Source organism: Strongyloides ratti, assembly GCF_001040885.1.
Source record: "Strongyloides ratti genome assembly S_ratti_ED321, chromosome : 1".
In the NCBI taxonomy this organism is placed as follows: domain Eukaryota; kingdom Metazoa; phylum Nematoda; class Chromadorea; order Rhabditida; family Strongyloididae; genus Strongyloides; species Strongyloides ratti.
In genome coordinates, this window is record NC_037307.1 from 4975595 (window position 1) to 5001588 (window position 25994).

Sequence of the window (25994 nt, forward strand, 5' to 3'; positions counted from 1 at the left end):
GTCATCAACTTAATTTTAAGTATACTTTTTATTTATTTTCAATTATTATTTCATATTAAATTACAAAAGAAATTTATTAAATATATACATTTATACATTTAAAATTTCCATTTAAATTATTAATTTCCATCTAATATATATATATTTTATTTTAAAAATTATGATTATTTAAATAACAGAAGTTATTTTAAAATGTTTAATTACATGAAATATTTTTGATTTGTCATCCATTCAATGACAAAATTTTTTTCAAATTAATTACACTATTTTATTTTAACTAAAATAAAACGTGTTATATATTTTTGTGGCAACATTTAATAAATATTTATATTTATATATATATATATATATAACTTTTATCCATCAAAAACAAAATCTTAAAAATTTTATTACATTTAACTATTTCTAACTGAAATATAGAAATATTTAACTTAACTATAAAATATATTTTTTTAAATAAGAAAAGATATTCAGTAAAATATTTTTTTTACCACTACACTCATGAATATAAATCCCTTATATATTTAAATTGGCAAAGAAAATTGGTTGGAAAATTTTTATAAATGCCAGTAAGACTTGGAAAGTATTGGTACTCTAATGTTATCTCTATACTATATATAGAGTCTATTTTTAAAATGTTGAAGATAAAATAAAAATGTCTATATATACAACATAATACTTAGTCTTAACAATTTTCGATATTTTAGATGACAAAAGATAAACTTTAAAATATATTTTTCCTTTATATATAAAGTTTAAAGGAGAAGTAAAATTTACTATGACAATAATAATTTTATTCACTTTCTATTTAATTAAATAACTTAGTTGAAAAAAATATTTACTATTGATAAAAAAAAAAACAGAAAAAAAGTAGAATTTTACACATAGATATATAATATATATGTGATTATTTCTGTAGATATAATATGGTCATCATAATTAATCTATTTTATTGAAGTAACTAATGTGTATATACACATATATGATGACCCGATTGTTTTAGCCAATTAAATATACTCGTATATATTTATTGCTCTATCGATAATTTACCTCAAAAATTACTCTTTTATAGTATGTATTGATTTTCAATTTTTTAAAAAAAAATTATTTTAGATTTTATTTTTATTATTAATATTATAGTTTAATTACAATTAAAGCTTGTATTTCACTATAAAAAAAATGAGTTGGCAAAATAGTGGCATGCAAGCCCTAATCCCAGTTATTAACAAACTGCAGGTAAATTATCATTTTATTGATTATATATAATTATACTTCTAAGGATGCTTTTGCTCAACTGGGTACTCCTCTTAATTTTGATTTACCTCAAATAGCTGTTGTTGGTGGGCAGTCGGCTGGTAAATCATCTGTATTAGAAAATTTTGTTGGTAGAGATTTTCTTCCTCGTGGTTCTGGAATTGTTACTAGACGCCCACTGATTCTTCAACTTATTCAGGATCGTGCTGAGTATGCTGAATTTCTTCATAAAAAAGGTCATAAATTTACTGATTTTGATGCTGTTAGAAAAGAAATTGAAGATGAGACTGATCGTATAACTGGTCAAAATAAGGGAATTTCTGCTATTCCAATTAATCTTCGAGTGTTCTCTCCACATGTACTTAATTTGACATTAATTGATTTACCAGGATTAACAAAAGTACCAGTTGGTGATCAACCTCCAGATATTGAAAATCAAATAAGAGAAATGATTCTTACATTTATTAGTAGAGAAACATGTTTAATTCTTGCAGTAACTCCTGCTAATAGTGATCTTGCTACATCAGATGCTTTAAAATTAGCTAGAGAAGTTGATCCTCAGGGATTAAGAACAATTGGTGTATTGACAAAACTTGATCTTATGGATGAGGGAACAGATGCAAGAGATATTCTTGAAAATAAAGTATTTACATTAAGACGTGGATATGTAGGTGTTATTAATCGTTCACAGAAAGACATAGTTGGAAGAAAAGATATTAGAGCAGCACTTGATGCTGAAAGAAAATTTTTTTTATCCCATCCAGGTTACCGTCATATGGCAGATCGTTTAGGAACACCTTATCTTCAAAAAACACTTAATATACAATTAACAAATCATATTAAAGATACTTTACCCGGTCTTAGAGATTCACTTCAAAAAAAACTTTTTGCTTTAGAAAAAGATGTAGCTGAGTATAAAAATTTTCAACCAAATGATCCTAGTAGAAAAACAAAAGCACTTATGCAAATGGTACAATGTTTTGCCGTTGATATGGAAAGAAGTATTGAAGGAAGTAATTCTAAATTAGTATCTACTAACGAATTATCTGGTGGAGCCAGAATAAATAGACTTTTTCATGAAAGATTTCCATTTGAAATTATTAAAATGAATATAGATGAAAAAGAAATGAGACGTGAAATTCAATATGCCATTAGAAATATTCAAGGTATTCGTGGTGGTCTTTTTACCCCAGATAAAGCTTTTGAAGCTATTGTAAAAAAACAAATTGAAAGGTTAAAGGAACCTTCAATGAAATGTGTAGATCTTGTAGTTAGTGAATTATCAACTGTGGTACGTCAATGTTCTGAAACAGTAACACGTTACCCAAAACTTAGAGATGAAATTGAAAGAATTGTCACTACATTTATAAGAGAAAAAGAAAATATAACAAAAACACATATAAATATGTTAGTTGAATTTGAATTAGCATACATGAATACTAATCATGAAGACTTTATTGGTTTTTCAAATGCTGAAGCTAAGGCAAATTCTGCTACTCCAAAACAAAAACTTGGAAATCAAGTTATACGTAAAGGATGGTTGACAGTTCACAATTTAAGTTTTGTCAAAGGTTCTCGTGAATGTTGGTTTGTTTTATCAAGTGATAATCTTAGTTGGTATAAAGATGATGAAGAAAAAGAAAAGAAATATATGCTTCCATTGGATGGAATTAAACTTAAAGATTTAGAAGCTGGATTTATGAGTAGACAACATAAATTTGCTCTTTTTTATCCAGATGGAAGGTAAGTAAAATTAAAAAATTTTTTTTCCAATATTAAACTATCGTTTAAAAAAAAAATGTTTTTTGCTTTCTTGAGAACTGATTAAAATTAATTTTTCAGGAAGTAAGTATCAGTTCATTTTTTTAATAGCTAGTTTTCTATGCCTTCTATTTTCGATTCATATCATACGTAACTTTTAAATTATTATTTTAAGTGATTAGTGACTGTTTGTACTTTATTATTATTATTATTGTTTGACTTTTTATATATCATATTTTTTTGTTTATTTTTTTTATTAAATTATAACTTTATAGAAATATTTACAAAGATTACAAACAATTAGAACTTTCAACTGCTAACCTTGATGAAGTTGATGCATGGAAAGCCAGCTTTTTAAGAGCTGGAGTTTACCCAGAAAAGGAACATGTTCCTGATAGTGAAGAAGTAAGTTTAGATAATAGAAAATATATTAAATTATTTATTCATTTTCCAATTGACTAAATTTTTTTTTATTATTTCTAATTTTTTTTTTTATTGAAATATTTTATAAAATATAAATTTTATAGACTGTTAATGAAATTGATACTTCTATGGATCCACAATTAGAAAGACAAGTAGAAACTATACGAAATTTGGTTGATTCATATATGCGTATTATTACAAAAACAATTCGTGATCTTGTACCAAAAGCAATAATGCATCTTATTGTAAACAAGGTTGGAGAATTTCTTAGAGATGAGTTACTTGCTCATCTTTATCAATGTGGTGATACTGATACATTAATGGAAGAATCTCAGTTAGAAGCACAAAAACGTGAAGATATGCTTAGAATGTATCATGCTTGTAAAGAAGCACTTAAAATAATTAGTGAAGTTAACATGAGTAATTTAGAAAATTTATCAATTTCAAATAATGTTGTAAGTCAACCAATGGGAGGAAATTATATGGGTTATGGTGGAGGCCCTCAAATAAATAGATCCGCTCCTGCTCCACCACCGGGTGCAAGACCAGCTCCTATGCCACCAAGGCAAATGGGTAACATGGCTCCCCCAAACAGACCAATGCCTGCTCCTCCAGGAATGATGGGAGGGTAAGTTTATTAATCTATTCCTTCTATTCATTCAATTTATACTAAAAATAATCATTGAAACTGTTTAGTAGACCACCGGCTCCAAGACCAGCTTCATAATATCTTCCAATACTTTTAAATTTCACTTAATTTTTCGTAGAAAATAGCTAACAATTACTAGTTTAAAACAAAAAAAAAAAAAACAAATAATTTTCTTAAAACAAAGTTAGTTTTTTTTCGCTATCGTTTCTAGTGTTAATACTTTATTCGTACCTATATTTCAAATCTTTTAAACTTTAAATTTATTTTATTTTTTCAGAAATGCACCACCACCACCACGTATTCCCGAACGTCCTCGAATTCCAAATCGACCATACTAGAAAAAGGCAATTTTTACTCATTAAATTTATAAGATATTAAATTTTCTATGAAAATAAAACTGTCTGTCATTTTCTTACTAAAAATAAATTGTCTATAATCATCAAACAACTATTATCATCTATAGCATTTTAACTCAATATATAATGGTTTTATACTAATGTAATGAATTATCAAAGAAAAGATAGATGTATTATTCTCTAACCACTTCAATAAATTCACTTGTATTGGCAAAAGAACCTTTTTTAACAATTGTACAGAAAATAATTTTAAAATTTATTGATATGTTTCTCCGTATTATATAAACATTTTGTAATTGAATAAAATAAATTTTGTTTAATTTAGTGATTATTTTAAACTGGCATTACAGTTAGTTTCTGAAACCATCAAAATTGAAAATAAAAAATATATAAAATAAAAAGCGCTTGGATGTCTAACGAATTTTTGAGATTCTTTCTTTTAAAAACGCTTTTAATTTTATAACGAAAAAAAAAAATTAAAAAAATTAAAAATCAAAAAATCTTTCGGTAATTTTTATAGATTTAATTCTTCATTTACAATGTTGAAGTTGATGATGTTGTTGAAGAAGCATTTACTTCAACAAAAGGAGGACAAGTTATGTCAGTCGAAATTAAACAAGGAGTTTTAGGAAGACATTTAGAATTTATGCGCAACCATTTACTCTGTAAAATCTCATCAATTGTTAGCCTTTCCTCCGGTTTCATTCTCAAAAGTGTGGTAATTATTTGAAAAGAGGAACTAGATACTTTTACATTACCGGGAATAGAATATTTACCCGCAATGATTTTTGAAAAAATGCCCTTAACGTCCTTATCAAAAAAAGGGTATCTAAAAGTAAGCATAACATAAAGAAGAACTCCTAAAGACCACATATCAGCTTGTTTTCCACGATACTCTTTATCTCTTCTAAATATTTCTGGAGCAACATATGCAGGACAAGCATGCCTTTCACCAATAAAATCATCATCAAAGTCCTTGCACACATACAGTTCTAGTGGATCTGTAAGACGAATCTTGGTACTAAAACCCATTTATACTACTTATACATATTAAAAATACTTACCAACAATCATTTGTGAATTCAAACTTTTTTAGTTGCATATGACGAAGTACTATTCCTATTTCATGGCAAAATTGTACTAATTTACAAACATTTTTAAATATTGGTCGAACATCACTCTCTGATAATGTCGCTTGTCTGTCCTGAATATACTCATATAGAGATATTTCACCTTCAATATTACTGATCGGCATTAATAATGATTTCGATCTAGTAAATGGCAAGTCAAGTAATATAGTACCTTCAGGTAATATCATTTCTTTCATTTCTTCATACTCACTAGGAGAAAATTTATCAGAAAACTTCACATCATTTAATCTCGTTGAAACGGCAGTAAATTGACTCATAGCTTTAGCCGAAAGTGGAATTACTTTGTAATTTTTGTTTGTTCTTATACTTCTAGCATTGAACGACCCCGACTTTTGAGTTATTCTAATGTCATAACCAGCGTCTTTATATGCATCAACATTTTCTTCCGAAACATGATGGATAAACTTTTCATCTGGCATTTTTCTCAAAAACCTGTTTAAAAAATCAGATTTAAAAACTGTCTCCCTAAAAGTATGATCCGAGAACTTGGAAACTTTAATTTGTGGTTTACTATAAGTTATATCAGATGTCAAATTTATATCAGAAGAAAAATGTCTTTTTCGATGACTATGAGAAATTACTGGGTGACTTGTAAAAGTAAGATCCATTGAATTGCCATCTGGACCAAATGTAGGACTTGAAGCTTTATTTTGATGGTTAGTTTGAGAACCTAACGGACTATTAAGTGCATTGTTAGAATTATTAACTTCACCAACATCTTGTAAAGAATCTATACTATCAGGACGGATAAACTGATTTGTATAAATTATCCCTTCTTGATTTGAGACACCACTATTTGAATTTAAATTTTCATAATCTGTGTAAACACTATTTTGATTACGGGAAACTCCATAAGGAATCCCGTCATTCATAACGTAAAAAAATAATTGATAGAACTATACTAGCTGCAAAATAAACTAATTAAATTAAAATTCACCAGATTAAAATAACAAATTACAGGTTATGACAACTCGTGCGTTCAATTTCTTACAACGAAAAACAATAACATCTTTGAACTATAGAAAGTTCCTTATAAAATTATAAAAATGAATCCACATCTCTAAATTAAGATGTACTTTGTCATAACATTTTTAAATTTACAATGTTAAAAAAAAAAATTTTTTTTTGGTTTACGCACGTATCCTGTCATTTACCATGTTTAAAAAACTTACAATATGAAACGTTAAACGATATTGATAATAAACAGGCCAAGATTCTTATAAATCTATTCCTGTTACGCTTGGCGCTTCAATATACTTTAGTATAGTAAAGCCATTGACCTCCTTATATAATATATTATTTCAAAATTTAATTATACAGAATTTTAAAACTGTGGAGCTATTAGATCCTGAAACTGATGCTGAAATGTGAATTACCAAAATATAACAAAAAAAAAGAGAAATAACAGGAAATGGGCACAATAATTAATTCGAAAATTCCATATTATAGAAAACAATCATTTTGAAATTAAAAAAATAGCCAAGAAGAAAAATTAGCAGAATTAACTCGTTTAGTTAAAAATAAAGCCAATCAACATAGCTGAAGATAGAAATTTCAACAGAAAGTTTCAAAATTTCATCAAAACTTTAGAGTTTGTGAAATAATAGCAAATAAAATGTCGAGTCACATGTTCTGCGCTGTGTGGAATAATGCACCTCTAGTCGCTTTGTGAATATACGTGTTAAACACAATTTTAATAGAAATCATAAAATGAAAAATAATAGAATGGGTATGATATTTATTTGGCAATAATTTTGAAATAATTTTTAATATTTCTAAATCATTATTTTAAAATAATAAGATATGACTAATAAAAAAAATACAAATATATAATTAAAAAAAAAGTATATTTTAGTACTCCACCTCAATTCTCTGGAAATATATACAAATTTTTTTAGATGTTAATAGCTAACAAAAAGCAAATGATGTAGATCAAAAACCATGTGTATACATTTTACATTTAGATTTCAATTTTAAAATACTGTATTAGTAGTTTAGAATTATTTTTAAAAAAATTTTTATAAATAAAAAGTAAATATAATTGTAGTTGTATAAACATCAACAAAAAAATGGGAAAATTTTGAATCAATTATTTCTTATTAATAATTAAAAAGATATAATAATTTATCAATATAAACATACATAAAATTTTACTAAAATTAATTTTTAATTTAATATTTTTGTAACTATGTGATTCTTTTTAATGGCAAAAATAAAAGATATTTAAAATTAAAAAATTTTACAACTCAAATAAATATAACGAAATTTTAATATATATCTCCAATATAAAATATTAAATTTTTTTTTATAAAGTAAAATATCTAAAAATGACAAACATTACTTTTATTGATAAAAAATAAAATTTAGAAAAAAAAAAACTTGAATTTTTAAATGCAATATTAAATGAAATATTTACAATTATAAAAAAATACTTCACTATAATATTTAGATAAATTGTAACAATTTTATGTTATTATAAAACTATTTACTATTTATATGATACAAACACTAACTGCTATACCTAATATTTTTTGATGTAGAGAAATGAGAATTCATTGAAATTCTTAGTAGAAATATAAAATTTTTTGAATTTTAAATAAATGACATATCACTCATAATTGTAGAGATACACATTTTTGTTGTATTTATTTATTTATAAATTGTATTTGTTTTTTAATTTGATTAATATCATTAAAATTATTGTTTATTTTTTAAAAAAATAAATTTGCAATAAAAATAAAATTTGCATTTATAAATGTTTTTTCAAATATCATTTGTTAAGTTACCTAAACATTTATTTTATTAATGTTTAAAAATTTCTACACATATCATGTAAATTACATCAATTTAATTATATATTATATTGTAGATATTAATATTTTAAAATAGTATTTTTACAACACATTTACAATATTAAACATACAATTGTTGTAGTAAACGATTATTTTTGAGTGTTAAAATTTTTAGAATTTTTTATAATAGTTTAACATTTTAAAGTTGTTATCTTAAAATTATCTTGAATATTTATTTCATTTTTTTAGATAAAAATTTTAAAATAAATATCCTTGGTCTTTATAATATCAACAAAAAAAAAAACAAATTTGAATAATAAGAAATAACAATATTGTCAAATAACGTTTAATTTTAAATCATGTGTAAAGTATTAAATTAATCCTAGGAAACTTATGTTAAGTTGTGTCTTATGATATATATATCCATATAATTACAATATGTGTAGCTTTGCAGAAGCGTAAAAAAATTATAGTTATATTTAAACATTCATGTGATTTTTTTTTGTTAGAGAAGTCCAAAAATATGTGGTAATATAATGTTAACGTGATATAAAGAATTTTTTTTTAGATATCATCATAATTATTATAATGCCATCTTATCCCTGAAATAAATAAGATAATCTGTTATGTTGATTGTCCATCAACCCAAAAAATTGATTTGTTATTTGTGGAAGGAAATTTTTTTATTTTTATCATTTTGATTAATGTACACATTTTTAACTATATATTTTTTACACTAAATTAAATAGTTATTAATGTTGTTTGTAATCTTTAGTAACATTAAATAATTTATATACCTTAAGTATGATGAAAAATTTTTTTATGATAATCTAAACAAACAATAAAATTAATGAAAAGTTTGTAAATTTACAAAATAAAACATTACATGTTTGAGAATATATTTTATTACAATATTTATAACAGAAAAAAAAAACTTAAAATAAATTTTACAAAGATTTTATTCCCAATGATATTATGAATTTTATAAATAACATTTTTTACCGTTTACAATATTATATGTCAATCTAAAAAAAAAAAAAATTTCCCAAAGACAAAACTGTTTCAAAATAATTTAAGAATTGATGAGTTTGTTCAATGAACTGATAAATTTTTTATATAAAAATATGATGTGATGTCATTTTTAAGAAGAATCACGATATTTCGTATTATTTACCATAGCAATTGAATAATACAACAAAGATTATTGAACGACTATAGAACGTTTTTATTTCAAAATAAACATCATCTATGATATTCTTTTTAACTAGTTGATTAATTTTTTTTTCTTTTTTAGTGCAGTAACATTTACACACACTTTTTTTTTGTATTATTTATTAATTTAAAGAATGGATATAAACTTAGATACATTGAATCTTGAAGAGTTGGTTTCACTTTATAAAAATAAACAACTCAAAAATCAAATATCAAATGAATGGAATAATATAATTGTAAATCAACTGAGAGTTGTATTAATATATTGTTTAACTAAAAATAAATGTAAAGATATACCTAAAGAATTTTTACGATTAGATCATATTGGCATAAAGAATGTTTTTATTCCACCTATTGTTAAAGGAATGAATGGAGTAAAATTTTTAAAATTTATTCAATCATGGTATAATTTTAATGCAACAAATAGATTACACATACATGAAATTCTTAAAATTATTTGTCTTGACAATATAATATTACAACAACTTTATTCTTTTACAAAAAAATCTTTAGAAGAATTACGAAATAATAGGGATGGTAAAAATTTGGATGAATTTCAAAAATTTCTTATTATGCTTAATTTAGAAGTTATGAAAATAAATGAAGAAAAAAATAAAGGTATAAAATAGTGAAATAAAATTTTTTTTATTGTATAAAATTTGTCCTAAATTGATCTAAAAAATAAACTAATTATTAAAAAATTTTTAATAACAATAAATCTCTATAGAAATATTTAAATATATAAAGTATACATAAAAATTGTACTTTTAAGATATTTTTTAAAATATAATCAACAATTAATTCTATTTATTGGTAGATCTTCTTTTACTTCCTCCAGTTAAACCATCTTCATGACTTTTAACCATTGAATAAAATAGTGATCTTTTATTTGCAAGCAAATTTGCCGGAGTATCAAATTCAACAATTTGCCCAAAATCAAGAACAATAATCCTAAAATAATAATTAAGATTAATATATATATATATAAATATAAAAAAAAAGTTACCTATCATAATCTATAATTGTACTAAGTCTATGAGCAATTACAATCACATTAGCATTAGCAAATTCTTCTGCTATTGTTTGTTGAATAAGGGCATCAGTATACATATCAACTGATGCAGTGGCTTCATCAAGTATAAGAATTTTTGTTTTTCTTAAAATAGCACGTGCAAGACATATAAGTTGACAGGTACCCAAACTTATATTACCAGCTCTTTCTGATACCACAAAATCAAGTCCCTCACTATTTGATAAGGCAAAATTTTTTAAATGAGCTTTTTCTAATGCATTCCAAATGGCATCATCTGTATAATTATTGAAAGGATCTAAATTAAAACGAAGTGTACCAGAAAATAATACAGGATCTTGGGGAATAATTGTTAAAGCATGTCTTAAATCATGAAGACCTATTTTTGAAATATCAACACCATCAATATAAATTGTTCCCTCAGTAGGTTCAATTATTCTAAATAATGCTAAAGTTATTGAACTTTTACCAGCACCAGTCCTTCCAACAATACCAATTCTTTCATGTGGCTTAATTTTTGCATTAATATTTCTAACAACTAATTCAAGACCAGGTCTGTAACGTGTTGAATAATTTGAAAATTCTATATTTCCTTCCTGTGGCCAATTTGACATTGGTTGCCTTTCTTTAGTTGATCTCCATGGTGCTTCTTGTTTTGTTTCACTATATTCTTTAATTCTTTCTACAGAAACTATATTAGTTTCTAATTTTGAAATTTGTCTAACGGCAAAATTTAAACAAAATGTAATATTAAGTGAATATGATACTGATAAACCAATTATACCTGGAGAGACACTTGATTTCATTAATACACCTAATAATGCTGCAAAAAGAACAATACAATTTCCAATAAATTCTAAACGAACTGTTAACCATCTATTTGCAACATAATTAAGATATCTACAACGAACATGTGTATCTACTTTTTGTTCTGATAATTTACAAAATTTATTTACCAATCTATATGATCTAATTGTAAATGCTCCTTGTATTGATTCAGATAAATGTGAATATATTGGTGATCTTGTAATAGATTCAAGTCTTTTTAATTGTCTTGATGTACCTATATAATATTTTAAAACATAAAAATACATAAGAGCTAATGGAATTGCTACAAATGTAAAACTTGGTGTTGATAATATTATAACTGCTATAGTAGATAAAACTTGTAAAACACAACTAAGAAAAAATTGAACATTAAATGGAAGTAAAAAGTCTACAGTTTCAATGTCTTTGTTAAGACGATTTATAATTCTTCCAAATGGTGTAACATCAAAAAATGACATTGGTGCACGGAAGATGGCATGTAGTAATGGTGAATGAAGATTTCTTGATGCTGCAATTCCTCCAAGTAAAATTGAACTTAATCCTATAAACATAAGAAAAATTTCACTAAATCCTATTATTGCATATATTCCTAATCTTGTATGAATTGGTGTTATTGGATCAGTTGTATTTGATGATGTTGATTTAGCATTATCATTAGACCAATCAGTTAACCAAAGACTTCTAAATATAGATGCTATTGTTGATAATGTCATTCCAGCAATAAAAAAAAATGACAAAATGTATCCCATTGAATTAAAATATTGCATATATACACTAAATTTAACTTTTCCTGTCTCTGTTTTTTCATAACCACTTGCTGGTTTAACATTAAAACCATTTTCTGTAGATACCTGTGATTTTGATGCAATAGATATTTTTCTCTTTTTTTGTTTTGGAACTGTCATAGATATTTTTCTTTGTGTATAGATGGCAGATACTGTTGACATATGAGACGTTCCAAAGAATGATTCAACCTGAGTATCATCATCAATATTATCAGAATCTGAATCTGAATATTTATCATCAAATTCATCAAAACTATCAACCTCATCTGTATCATCTTCAGTAATATTTTTTTCTGTTTCACATTCTTTTAATAATTTTTGGAATTCTTCCCTATTAACTAATTCATCATATGTACCTTGTAAAACAATTTCTCCATTTTCAATAACTAATATTTGATCTGCATAACTCATATAACTTAATTCATTTGTAACTAAAATTCTAGTTTTATTTCTTAATAATCCCTCAGGTCCAATTACATCATTAAATATTTTTGCTCCAACATGAGCATCAACTGCTGAAAGTGGATCATCTAAAAGATAAATATCAAAATTTTGATATACAGCACGAGCCAAACTAATTCTGGCTTTTTGTCCTCCCGACAAATTAATTCCCTTCTCACCAATTTCAGTTAAATCATAATTAACAAAACTACTTAAATCATCAAGAAGGCATGTTGCTGTAAGTACACGTTCATAAAAATATTCATCATATTTTGATCCAAATGTAATGTTTCCACGAACGGTGTTATTTTGCATCCATGGTTGTTGAGGAAGGTATGCCACCTGTCCATCAATTTTAACTTTTCCTCCAATTAATTCCATTTCACCTAACAATGATTGAAGTAGTGATGATTTTCCATTACCAACTTTTCCAACAACAGCTACAAAAGATCCTTTCTCTGCTTTTAAATTAAAATTTTTTAAACTAAAAGTATTACTTTCCTTATCATTTATAGAATTTTTTTCCCATTTAAATGTTGCATTTTTAACATAAATTGCCAAATCATTTACAATTCCATTTTTGAAATCTCTTTGAATTTTTGAATTTATTTCTTCTGAAACAAGAAATTCTTTTAAACGTTTATTAGAAACCATCACTTGAACAGTTGTTGATATTAATTCAGCTATCGTAGACATTGGACTTCTTAATTGATTAAATAATGTCAAAGATACAAATGCAATCTCAGGAGTAAGAACGTTTTTTTTATCAATAAAAGTATATGTAGCAAAAGTGGATAAAGCAACTAAAAATGGTCCAGCTTGATTTATCATATCACTTGTTGTTCTTAAAAATGAAGCTTTTTTAATATATACAAGTTCTTTATTTCTTAATTTTCTTATGACATCTTCCATAGCAATTTCCCATCCATATAATTTTATAACTTTAATACCATTTAAAACTTCATTTACCATTTTAACTCTTTCATCTTTTAAATTCATTTGTTTTGTTTGATATTTTCTAATAACAATACTAAAAACAAAATTTATTGGAAATAATAATAACATAATAAGTATTCCACTTATTACACTTATTCCCATTAATTGATATAAAAATATCATTGCTAATACCATCTGAAATGGTGTACTGATATATTGATGAGTTTGTGGAGTAATATGTTGAAAACGATCAACATCAATAGCCATTAAATTAACAATCTCTCCAACTGTCTTATTTTTTCTAGCTGTATTTGATAATTTTAATGTTTTTTTGTAGACGGCTGCCGTTAATATAGTTTGAATTCGGGTACCAAGTCGATATGCCTGATAATAATAATAATTTAAAAATAAACTACTAAATTCGGATGCTAAAAACATTCCTAGTGCTAACAAGAAACCATACCATAATGGTGCTTCAGGTGTTTTAATAAAAGCAATTAATTTTTTTAAAAGTTGAGGATTAGCAAATTGTAAGATGTCTGCTATTAATTTACAAGACATTGCAATTATAATGTCATATCTAAACATTATGAAAATTCTTTTAAGTATTGAAGGTGGTTTAACAGTAGTTGGGGTATCATCTAAATATTGTGTTTCTGTTGATCCAAAACTTGTATTTCTATTGTTACTTGTTGATGTTGAGGAATAATCTAATCTACTTGATGTATTCATTTCATTAGAACTTGTATTCATTGAGTCATTTCCTAATAATGGTTCAGTATCCCCTTCATGATCAAATGACATACCACAACTATTTGAAAATATCTCACTCCTTGACATCTGTTTTTTCTTTCTCATTTTTTTTTCTTTTTCCACATTTTTGTAATACTTCTTCATTGCCTTATTCCATAATTTTTCCCATATAGGAACTAATGTCTCTGATTGATCATTTTTATTTAAATTATAAAGATCATTTAATTCTAATGGTTTAGATTTTCCTATAGCACATAATGAATTAAACCACCATAATGTTTGTCTATTTAAAAAACTTGAAAAAGTTTCAGGTGATATATTTTCATCATTTTCATATGATATTTTTTCATATGAACCTGGTGTATCAGCAAAAGAAAATAAGACAACCTGTGATGCTACACCAATATACCAAATAATATATGAAATATACCTTGGTACCATATAAAAAGGCATTGGATGTAAAGTGGAAATATTAAATGTTAACCAATAATATAATTCAGGAATTCCACAAATGGCAAATATTCCCCATAACATATGTATTGGACCAGAGGTAATTCTTCCATATTTTTGACAAGCATATAAAAAAAGAATCATTAAAAACTATTTCATTATTTTTTAATATAAAATAATAAACTTACCATTGAACTACTTAACATTAACGGATAAACTATATCAACAAGATTCACCTTATTTGATACTGCAACATCATAAAGATTATAAATAAATATAAAAAATGTATCTATCATTAATACAATTGTAATAGTAAATTTTGCCGACAACAACTGTGTCCAAGGTAATTCATCTTTTCTTCTCAAAGATGTTTGATAAATTATAAGTGGAGCAAAAAAATATACCATAATTGTTGGAATCCATACTAAAATTGTATGTGACATACATTGTGTAACAGATGGAATATATTGATATTTAAAAAAGTTAGGATCCCATAATTGTTCTCCACAAAAAGATTCAATGTAACTTTGTCCTGGTATTATAGAATTATAAATAGTACTATTTGAAAAAGACATCGAAAATCATGAAACTGTAATAAAAAATTTATGATGATAATTAATACAATGACAAATAGATAGATTTTTTTTTTGATAGGTAAAATAATATTAAAGAAAAAAAATTTGATTTCCAAACAGATTAATATAAAGTTTATCTTTTTTAAAAATTTTTTTTATTGATATTCTGTAAAAAAAATATCTAAAATTATGATTTAAAAAATAGAAAATTTACAACATTTTCCCTTTAACATTAAACATGAAAACATTAACGTTAAATTACAAAAAGTTTCTACATAAAGACAACTCTATCAATTGTTTTTAACAATTAAGACCATAGTTTTAAAAAGATAATCAAAAAGTATTAAATGGGTATATACCTTCGCATGTAATAGAGAACAATGTAATAAGCATAAAGATATATAAAAATTAAGATATCTGTCTGTTAAAAATAAATAAACCATTTAATTTACCTTATCAAAATTTTTTCATTTAGGTATGAAGTAATTCTTTTTATATCTATTTACTTTTTCTTCAGTAATCTTTACTTATTATCTTATCAATTTTTTTTTTTTTTATAATTTACTTTTTCAACGTAAGGATGAAAAATGTTGACATATATAAAAAGCACTTTCAATTATTTTTAAGAATGGTTTCTTATCAAATAAAAATATAATTTATATAATCAACTTAAATATTTTTTATATAACATAAATTCTAATTCCTTTTTTAAAAAAATAAAAAAAAAACTTGTTAATTTATTTGAAAATTAGTTTTTATTTATGAATCAAAATGTTTATTTATTAATGTATAATTAAAAAAAAAAACTCAACATTGATTTTTATCTTACGACGAATTTCTTATAAGCGCTTCATTTTAATTTAACAATAGCATTGGATAACAAGATTTTTTAATCTACAACTAAACATGAATTTTTTTCTATCCAAACAACCAGGTGATAAATCAAGAAAGAATGATGGAGAACATGGTACAGTACAGACTTCATCTCGACTTCCATGGGTCGAGAAATAGTAAGTTTCTTTTTTTCATGTAAATTAATTCTACTAACTTCAGTAGACCAAAAAAAGTTTCTGATGTCGTTCAACAAGAGGAGGTTGTTTCTGTACTAAAACAATGTTTATCTGGTGCTGATTTGCCTAATTTGCTTTTTTATGGTCCTCCAGGTACAGGAAAAACATCTGTTGCTATTGCTGTTTGTAATGAAATATTTCCATCTGAAGCATCATTTCGTGATAGAGTACTGGAACTTAATGCTTCTGATGAAAGAGGAATTAATGTTGTCCGAAGCAAAGTAAGTTTATTAGTATCTTATGTTACATCATTTTTAGATTAAAGACTTTGCCCGGCGGGCTGTATCAGTTCATACAAATCAACCTGGTGGTCCTAAACTTGCTTTAAAAATAATTATACTTGATGAGGCTGATGCTATGACTTCTGCAGCTCAAGCAGCCTTGAGGCGTACCATGGAGACAGAATCTAGGACAACTAGATTCTTTTTGATTTGTAATTATATATCAAAAATTATTGAACCATTAACATCTAGATGTGCAAAGTTTCGTTTTAAATTACTATCACCAGAACTCCAGAGGGCAAGATTAAAATATATTGGAGAAAGTGAAGGTATTTCTATAGAGGATGAGGCACTCGATGAATTAATTAAAATCACTAAAGGTGATCTTAGAAGATCAATAACAATATTTCAATCTTTATCATTTAACAAAGAAATAATTAATGTTAATCAGGTGAGAGAAATGACAGCATTTGTTCCAAATGAAATTATTGAAGAACTTTTTATCAAACCTTCAGAACTTAAAACATCTGATCTAGTGAAATATGTACAATCTTTCAATCGGAATGGATATAGTGTCTATCAAATTATTTTACAAATGGTGGATTACTTAACAAGCGAGAAATCAAGTGGAATAGGAGAAATTGTCAAAGCAAAAATTTTATTAAAAATTGGTAGTATAGAAAATATGATTTTAAATGATTGTGATGAGTATCTAGCATTTTTATCTCTTCTTGGGTGTATTAAAACTGCTATCAGTTATGGAAACGAACTTTACTCAAAATGAAAACTTTGAATACAGTGAATAACTTATTTACTTTTTTTTTTAAAAATAATGTGTAGTTTCAAATAATATTTTACCCTTTTTGTTGAACTAACAAATACTTTTTAATATTAAAATTTCGGTTATGGATTGTAAAAATGTTTCCAGGGCAATTCCCAGTATGTGTTATAATATATGAATGGATAAGATTTTATCATTTTATTTAGTTTTGTATCTGCACATTTAATTAGATAACATGGATGAGTACCTGGTTATTTATAACTTAATCCACAACTTTGTTTTGTTATTTTTTTACCAATGTTATAAAATTTTTTCTTGTAAAAGTAAATAAAGCGATATTTTTAACCTGGTTAATAACAACGTTTATTATGTAATAAAATACACCTGTAAAAAAAATGTTTTATTTTCTATAATGGGCTAAATGTTTTATTGAAGTAAACGTAAACAATTTACTATACATCTCCTAGTGAATGATAAATTTAAACATCATTAGCATACAAAGATGGGTCTTTTTTGTTGGCTTCATGATTAGCTTTCTTTGCCCAGTCATAGAGAAGATACATCCCAATAGATTGTGGAATATAGAAATACCATTTATCAATAACATATTTTCTGAAAGTATTAACAAAAGCTTGTTTGACGAATCCTTTCATAGGACTTTGCTCATTTGGAGCAAGAGCAAATCGATACTCACCATAAGTCTAAAATAATAAATTTTAATTCTAAATATATTTCTAAAAATACTTACATTAGCAAGTTTTCCAAAATGTTTTCCAAAAACAACAGAAGAAATTCTCATTCTCTAAAATTATGATAAAATTTAAATTTAAAAACTATTAAATGAAAACAAGTAGTATAAAATGGATATAAACCATTATTAAAATTTCAATTTTTTTAAAATTATGAATTAAGTATATAATGAATAATTTTATTTTACAAATAACTCCATCCTATTTTTCTAAAATAGTTTTTCCCTAGCGTTTGTTACTTAAATACTTATCGTATCTTTCTAAACATTTCATTATTGGGTCTTTTTGTTGTGTCAATTGTTCATACTGTATATTTCTAGACCATTCCAATCCAAATCCTGGAGTTGGAATATTTAAACCAAAATTTTCTTCAGGTCCTTTATTTACATAAGTATTAGATGCTTCTTTATTTTCATCATTGAAAACAGAATTTCCAGAAGCATCAACTTTATAAAGTGCTTTGGGTGGTTCAACACTTCTTCTAGCATCATGATTTAAATAGTAGTTGTCGCTAAGTTTATGATATACACCAGGAGGAAGATTTGGTGGTGGTGGTGATCTATTAGATTGAGTATTTGGAAAACGATGAGGATAATACAAGGGACTCTATAAAAAAATAAACAATAAACAAAAATATAAATATAAATTTTCTTACTTCTTCAGGACCTTTAGGAAGACCAGGTTGTGGAGTTATTGGATCACGATATGCAGCAAGAAGTTTATCTCTGACATATTCCATTAATGGTGTCTGTCTCCTGTTCTGGACAGTTTCCGAAGCAATTTTTTTAAGTTTAGACATAACTAAAAGAATCTCAGGAATTATTTGTAAAAGAGTACACAGAAATAATCAGTAAACACAAAAATACTACGAGACTTCAAAGCAAAAAAATTTAGTACATAGAATGATTTGTTCTATCCAAATTTAATAAAAGAAGTCGCGGCTTGTTAACATTTAACCATCTAATGGCCGGACCTTTATTTTTAGATGTAAATAACGCCTTAGAGTTGTCTTATTTTGAACATTTATTATAAATATATTATTTGATCTATATAATAATAATAAAAAAAACTTTTCAAATTGGATTTTTCTCTTCAGTATTTTATTTGGATTTATATAATACTATGAAGTTAGGCTTTTTTTTCATATTAGTAAACACATGTTTATTTATTAACAGTAACCATGTGACAATTACTTTTATTTTATTACTCAAATTTTTTACATACCATTTTGTACAATTTATCTCAATATTTTAATTCTTTTTAGTTTTTGAATATGTCAGATTTAAAAGATAATAATGACAAAACATCTCTAGAAATCAATAAAGAAGTTGAAAATCATGAGACAATAGAAGAAGAAAACAATAAAAATGATGGAAATAAATGGATTGGTAATAGTAGTTTGTGGGGGCTTTCAATGGTAAATAAAGCTTTGAACAACACAATGAAAAAGGTATTTTTATATAAATAAAATATGATTTTTAATATTATAGACTATGGAGACATTTGAATCAGTCAAGTCAGATTTTAATGAGCTTTCGGAGGAATTTACTAAGCAAATGAGTTCTACAACTGAGGCATTATCTAAACAGGTTGAAAATATAGCTAATATTATTGATAATCAGCTTGGTATTGATGAAAAAAAAGAAGAAGAAGAAGAGGGTGTTGAGGATGAAGAAAAAGAAGAGGAAGAAAAAAAATCTGAAGAACCTTTTTCACTAGTACCACAAATAAGTTTTGGATGGGTGTCTAAAATTACAGATACAGTTAAAAAAACATTAATTATTGAAGATACAACAGAGGAGGAGGAAGATTTTGAAAAGGAAGTTGTTGTTGATGATAATGATAAATTTAAACTTGATAAAGTTCATTTTTCACCTTCACTTGAAGATGGTAAAATTTTTCTTCAAGGTATGGATAGTGATTTTGAAAAGTTTTGTGAGGCTTTTGATTTAGAAAAGAAAGCAGATGAAATTATTGCTATTTTAGATCAAAATCCTGTAATTACGGATAAATATTCAAGACTTGTTCCAAGTATTATGGATGAACTTGGTTTTTGGATGAGATATTATTATCAAATAGAAAAAATTAAATCAAATGAAAAAATCTTAAATAAAAAAGACAGTTCAGAGGAAGATTCTGAGGTAGTTATTTTACCTTCAAGTGAAACTGCCAAAGTAAAAGAATTAGTTGCTAATGAAGGGGATGAGGCATGGAGTATGTGTAGCTCAACAAATAATGAATAAAATAATAATATGTATTTTTATTTAAAAATTCAAAATAATTTTAAACTAATCTGAGATCGTATTAAACAAATTAAGAAACTATTTTTTCTTAGTATATTGTACCAATGATAATTTCTTTTTTAATGTATTATCCTCCTCATTTGAAATTTGCATTCCCGTATTTGTATTTATTATTTCACCATTTAACATTTTTCTATAACTTAATGGAGTAGTGGCGTAACTCATACTATAACAACTTCTTGTATCTTCTATACTATTAATTGTTGCGTTATCTTGTTGATTTTTATACATATTTGTTAATGTTTCATTACTATAACCATAATTTACATCATTATATGCCACAGATATCAGGGATCCTTCACATGGTGATGAGTATATTGATAAAATATCATTTTTATCCGTATTTACATAACCATTTCCATAAAGCATTGTAACATTTGATGAAGTTTCTGTTTGACTTGAACTAGTAACTAATTTTGAATCTTTCCTATTTTTTACATCTTCTAATGGTTCAAAATGATCTGGTGTAAGGATTTTGTTTAAAAGAGTACTTCTTAAAAAATATGACATATTATTAGTTTTTCTTAAATTTGATAATTTTCTTTTTAAAGAAGTTTTTGGAACCATTGTATGATGATTAAATTTAGTTGTTGGTGTTGGTGTTCTTTCAAGGCGTTCTCTAAATTCACTATTATCATCATCTTCAATAAAACCAATTTCTTTAATTAAACTTTGTTCAATCCATGTTTTAAATATTCTTGAGATCCAATAAGTTGTTCTTAAACCTCCATGTTGTTTTTTATCATTTCTAATATGAAAATCACTTTCATCATCTTTAAAAATTATTTTATCATTATTTTTATTTTGTTTTTCTCCAATCTTTTCTATTTCATTTATATATTCATCCAATAAATCATTTAGTAGCTTTTCAATAGCTGTTTGAATTAAGTTAATACACATAGATAATAATGCTAGGCCTATTAAAATTAACAAGAAGTTAACAAATATCATATCAAATTTAGATGGTACTATATCACCTAATCCAACAGTTGAAATACTAACAAAAAAGAAATATACTGAGGTAAGATATGGCCATTCAGTTTCCCAGATACAAAATAATGCTGCTGATAGAGCAATCCAAAGTATCATTATAAGGAGTGCAAGAAATATTGGAAAATCTTCTACCTCTTCTATTTCAATATTTTCATCATTTTCAATTAATGTCTCTGAATTAATAGAATCAATTTTATCAGAAATTGTTGAAATTACATCACTTTTTTTTGCCAATTTCATTGATGCTTTTCTAATTAACTAAAGCAATTATATTTGAAAATATTTTATATATTTTTTTATATATATATTTATAATACAACAATAATATACTTACATTTTTTTTAGCTGAAGGTAATTGTCTTCTTGCATACATGTAATGTTGGTATATTTTTGTTAGTGTTTCACTCATTATTTTACCTATTTTTTTAAGAATAATTAAAAACAATGGAATACCAATCATAATATATATAATTGAGGCTAATTTTCCATAATTTGTTTTAGCAACTGGATTACCATATCCTATTGTAGTGTATAACTGGCCAGCATAAAACATAGAACCCATTATTGTCCAGGGACTGGGACCCATACGATCTTCAATGATATCTGTTAAATTTAAATGATCAACAAAAAATAAAATAGAATCACGTATTTGAAATGTTTGATAAGTTGTATTGACAATATTTGATGAATCTTCATAAGTTGATGGAATATTATTTGGACATTTTATTTTTAGTAATCTATTGACAACCTAAAAAAAAAAATATTTAAAAAAAAATAAAATTTTTCATTAAAACTTACTTCACTAAATGCATATTCAGTTTTTTCTCTAAATAATAAACGTTGTTTTTGATCTATTTCTAATTCTAAGTTACGAAAAATTACTGCTCCAAGTAAGGTATATGATATTAATAAAACCAATGGCCATGTTATACCAATTATACTACTATTATATAATTGTTTTATCTTATATAGTAACAAATTCATTTTAAATTGTTATATCTATTTAAATAATTTGTATAATTAAATTTAGTGTAATTTTTTTTTTTTTCAAATTGAGAAGTTATACAAAATTGTTTAAAATGTATTATGTTTATTTTGATGCATATAATATATTATATCAATAAAATAGAAAACCAAGAGCAATTATAATTATAAATAAATTACTCAAGTGGTTATAGAGAAAATATAATATTATGAAAATTCATTAAAAATTGATATTCTAAAGTCATATGGCAAAGTTTTCACTTAAAAGTAAGAGTTAAGTGCTTTGAAACTAAAACAAAAATGTTAAATATTATTTTAAAGATTATTATTATGAAAAATTAAATTATAGTAGATAATATTAGTAAAATTTAATATTATCAATAGATTTTTTTACTTAATGATATAGAATAAATTTAATTGAATCCTAGTTTTCAATAACATCTGGAATTTCAATTTTAGAAAATAGAAAACTTTAAAAAAAGTAAAAAAAAATATATATATATATGTGACTATCTTTTTTTAATAACAAAATATTTTGGTTATTATAAGTTAATAAAAATTATTATTTAGTAAATTTTATATTAATTATTTTCAATAGAAAAAATGTTTGTATTTTAAAATTAATTTGTTGAATAAGAAGTTATGAATATTAAGAAAAAAAAAAAATTTATGATAAACAAAATAAATATATATATTTATGAAATATACACATATTATTGAAGGTAACAAAAACAAATCATTATCTTTTGACATATATCATTTTATTATATCTTATTATAAACCAATCCGATAATACTAAGGAATGTACTTTGGCAAAAGGAAATGAAATTATTTTAATAATTTTGAACTATTATCTCTAATAGTAATATGTAAAAAGAAAGGATGGGCCAGATCTAATAATTTATTTAAAAAAGAAATTCTTTATAATTCTGGTCCATAAAAACATTTAGGTGCCAAATGGCAATTAAATGTATATCTATTCATTTTGATATTTTGTCATTTCTTAAAATAATACAAATTTATTTCGATTATATAGAATTAGATGATGATATATTGAAAAGAAATATTAAATTGTTTAAAACATTTTTATTATCAAATATTATTTAATATCCAATTAAATAATGAATCAACATAAGTAAGTTTTTATGTATCAATTATATGATACATCTTTTGTTTCAATTCTAAGCATATTTTTAATGATTTCAATTTATCTTTTATAAATTAGTTTACAATATAAAAAGTAGAAAGTTAAAAATTTTTTATTATCTATTTTTCTTTATTAAAATTGTTATTGAATAAAGGTAAATTGTTAAAATGGTGAAAGTAATAACTTCACTCTGTCAAAAAAAAAAATTAAGTAATTTATTTTGATATATTAGTTGGTTATGTCATTATTTAAAATGCCACTAATAAAATAGATTGATAGTAGAAGAATTGGTAAGATCTTGGCATTTAACGTTTTCCATAGCCTCCACCACCACCATATCCACCACCTCCCATCGGCATACCCCCTCCCATTGGCATACCCCCTCCCATTTGCATACCACCTCCCATTCCATAACCTCCTCCATATCCACCACCCATGGGCATTGGCTCAGGCATTGGGGGTCTACCATATCCAGGTCTTGAATATACACTTCCAAATAAAAAGAGAATAGTAAATGTAATTGTTAATAAAAACATCATTAATTTAAAATACAAATTTAAAAATATTTAATATTATCTAAACTTTACTTATATACCCAAATATATTTATACATTTTTTAATGTTTTTGCTAAAAAGCATTCAAAATTGTATGTTACCAACAAATAAATTATAAATATAATCAGGTTTTATTGTAATTATTCACATGTTCAAAATATTTTTTGGTGCAAGTTGATACAAAATATCAAAAATTTCTTAAACTTTATAAAGATAATATTGTTTTTAAATTGTAGAAGTTTTATTTTTTTATCAAATATTTATGGCTACAATTTATATTTAAAAAAAAAAAACATTTAGTCAAATATGATTTTTGTTTCTTTATTAAATAAATAATTATCAATTACCAAATAAAATATATATTATAATTTTTGATATAAATTCTTTTTTATTTTTTTTCAAGATTAAATTATTGTTAAAATTTGTATTATTACTTTTTTAAGTTATTATAACTTATACTAATAATATACAGATTTTAATAATTATCTAAAGTATTTAAAAATATGAATATAATTTTTTTTAATTTAGTAATAAATTACCATTAGACATGTGGTTTTTGATGGTAATTTATATGTAAATTTCAAACCATAAGATATAAAAATTATCTTAGTAAATATTTATATTGTAAACAAAATGCTTTTTTTTAAAACTTTACTTTAAATAAGATCGATTTATATTATAACTACAGGTGAATGGTATTTTCAATTAAATAAAATTTTTGTGATCAAATATTGGTGGTATGACTAAGATTATTATTGTTGTGGTTTGCAAAATTTAATTATTATTAAACAATAGAATTAGTATAATTTTGTATTTATAAATTATAGTTATACTTCAAAGTATAAAACTAGCTAGAGATGTTAGTTTGCACTACAGATTATTTTTCAATATTAGTTTCTGTTTACACAAACAAATGTCAAAAATATATTATAATATATTATTAAATAATTTGATTAGAATAATATTTATTACTATAACATTTTTGTTGATTTCCTTCATATTTTGTTCAAAGAAGAATTTTATTAATTTTGTTTCAAAATTAATATGTTTAAGATATATTTTTATACATATAGTAAATAAAAATTTTTTATCCAAATATTTATAAACAAATAACATAAAATTTTAATAATATCATCAGAATAATTCAATAAACACTAATAAAAGATTAAATTTGAAATAAATTTTTATACAAAAAAAAAATAATCTTAAATATTATTTTAGTTTTAAAGATAAAAGTTTAACAGAATTAATTTGAAACAAAATTATACATCTAAATTAAAAAATAAATCATATTTGATGGTATGTTTAATCTAACATAAAATTAAAATAATTAATGACATCATCATTACATCTATTTTAAAAAAAAAAAAAATTTTCAAAACAATTGACTGTAAAAAGATGGATATTTAACATCTACAAACAAATTTAAATAGTCACTAATTTTAAATATCAAAGAGATAAATTTTGCTCAAATTCCATTGAATATCTCTGCTACTTATAAATATACCAATGATTTATAAATTTTAATTATTTTTTATATTTTCGAATGCAGTGTCTTTTTCATGTACAACTTTAATAACAGTTCATCTATATAATGTAGAGTAAACTGAAAAGCATCGTATACTAATCTGACATAGGCTAGCAAACTCATATTATATAAAATGCTATTCTGTGCAGCATATTCAATAAAAATAGGTCGCTTACTCTCAAAAGGAAATCTGTTGTGGTTTTAGTTTGCTAAATGCTAAATGCTAAAGCATATGTCAATCGACAGCTATGACTTTTGAAAACAATG

At 24.4% G+C, this 25994-nt stretch overlaps 10 protein-coding genes across 10 annotated transcripts; 4 read left to right on the forward strand and 6 right to left on the reverse strand.

Moving 5' to 3' along the window:
* Positions 1–1179: 1179 nt before the first annotated feature.
* On the forward strand, positions 1180–4425 carry SRAE_1000160400 (Dynamin; the record flags this gene model as incomplete). Its single annotated transcript, XM_024648580.1, has 5 exons — positions 1180–1236; positions 1280–2997; positions 3291–3420; positions 3543–4066; positions 4365–4425. 5 exons carry the CDS (start codon positions 1180–1182, stop codon positions 4423–4425), a joined length of 2490 nt encoding a protein of 829 aa, XP_024502544.1.
* Positions 4426–4977: 552 nt separating this feature from the next.
* On the reverse strand, positions 4978–6466 carry SRAE_1000160500 (RH69304p; the record flags this gene model as incomplete). The annotated part of the gene is made up of 2 exons (XM_024648581.1): positions 4978–5464; positions 5508–6466. 2 exons carry the CDS (start codon positions 6464–6466, stop codon positions 4978–4980), a joined length of 1446 nt encoding a protein of 481 aa, XP_024502545.1.
* A 3266-nt stretch (positions 6467–9732) lies between these two features.
* Positions 9733–10227, forward strand: SRAE_1000160600 (Hypothetical protein; the record flags this gene model as incomplete). Its single annotated transcript, XM_024648582.1, has 1 exon — positions 9733–10227. The coding sequence occupies one exon, from the start codon at positions 9733–9735 to the stop codon at positions 10225–10227; it is 495 nt and encodes a 164-aa protein (XP_024502546.1).
* Positions 10228–10401: 174 nt separating this feature from the next.
* On the reverse strand, positions 10402–15396 carry SRAE_1000160700 (ATP-binding cassette sub-family C member 8; the record flags this gene model as incomplete). The annotated part of the gene is made up of 3 exons (XM_024648583.1): positions 10402–10549; positions 10605–14971; positions 15010–15396. 3 exons carry the CDS (start codon positions 15394–15396, stop codon positions 10402–10404), a joined length of 4902 nt encoding a protein of 1633 aa, XP_024502547.1.
* Positions 15397–16302: 906 nt separating this feature from the next.
* Positions 16303–17471, forward strand: SRAE_1000160800 (Replication factor C subunit 4; the record flags this gene model as incomplete). The annotated part of the gene is made up of 3 exons (XM_024648584.1): positions 16303–16406; positions 16450–16687; positions 16725–17471. 3 exons carry the CDS (start codon positions 16303–16305, stop codon positions 17469–17471), a joined length of 1089 nt encoding a protein of 362 aa, XP_024502548.1.
* A 347-nt stretch (positions 17472–17818) lies between these two features.
* Positions 17819–18267, reverse strand: SRAE_1000160900 (Cytochrome b-c1 complex subunit 8 family-containing protein; the record flags this gene model as incomplete). The annotated part of the gene is made up of 3 exons (XM_024648587.1): positions 17819–17852; positions 17967–18169; positions 18217–18267. 3 exons carry the CDS (start codon positions 18265–18267, stop codon positions 17819–17821), a joined length of 288 nt encoding a protein of 95 aa, XP_024502549.1.
* Positions 18268–18442: 175 nt separating this feature from the next.
* Positions 18443–19016, reverse strand: SRAE_1000161000 (NADH:ubiquinone oxidoreductase subunit B14.5a family-containing protein; the record flags this gene model as incomplete). The annotated part of the gene is made up of 2 exons (XM_024648588.1): positions 18443–18823; positions 18873–19016. 2 exons carry the CDS (start codon positions 19014–19016, stop codon positions 18443–18445), a joined length of 525 nt encoding a protein of 174 aa, XP_024502550.1.
* Positions 19017–19490: 474 nt separating this feature from the next.
* On the forward strand, positions 19491–20460 carry SRAE_1000161100 (BSD domain-containing protein; the record flags this gene model as incomplete). Its single annotated transcript, XM_024648589.1, has 3 exons — positions 19491–19667; positions 19708–20125; positions 20171–20460. 3 exons carry the CDS (start codon positions 19491–19493, stop codon positions 20458–20460), a joined length of 885 nt encoding a protein of 294 aa, XP_024502551.1.
* Positions 20461–20538: 78 nt separating this feature from the next.
* SRAE_1000161200 (Potassium channel subfamily K member 18) lies at positions 20539–22497 on the reverse strand (the record flags this gene model as incomplete). The annotated part of the gene is made up of 3 exons (XM_024648590.1): positions 20539–21771; positions 21848–22261; positions 22312–22497. 3 exons carry the CDS (start codon positions 22495–22497, stop codon positions 20539–20541), a joined length of 1833 nt encoding a protein of 610 aa, XP_024502552.1.
* A 1452-nt stretch (positions 22498–23949) lies between these two features.
* On the reverse strand, positions 23950–24180 carry SRAE_1000161300 (Hypothetical protein; the record flags this gene model as incomplete). The annotated part of the gene is made up of 1 exon (XM_024648591.1): positions 23950–24180. The coding sequence occupies one exon, from the start codon at positions 24178–24180 to the stop codon at positions 23950–23952; it is 231 nt and encodes a 76-aa protein (XP_024502553.1).
* Positions 24181–25994: the final 1814 nt, after the last annotated feature.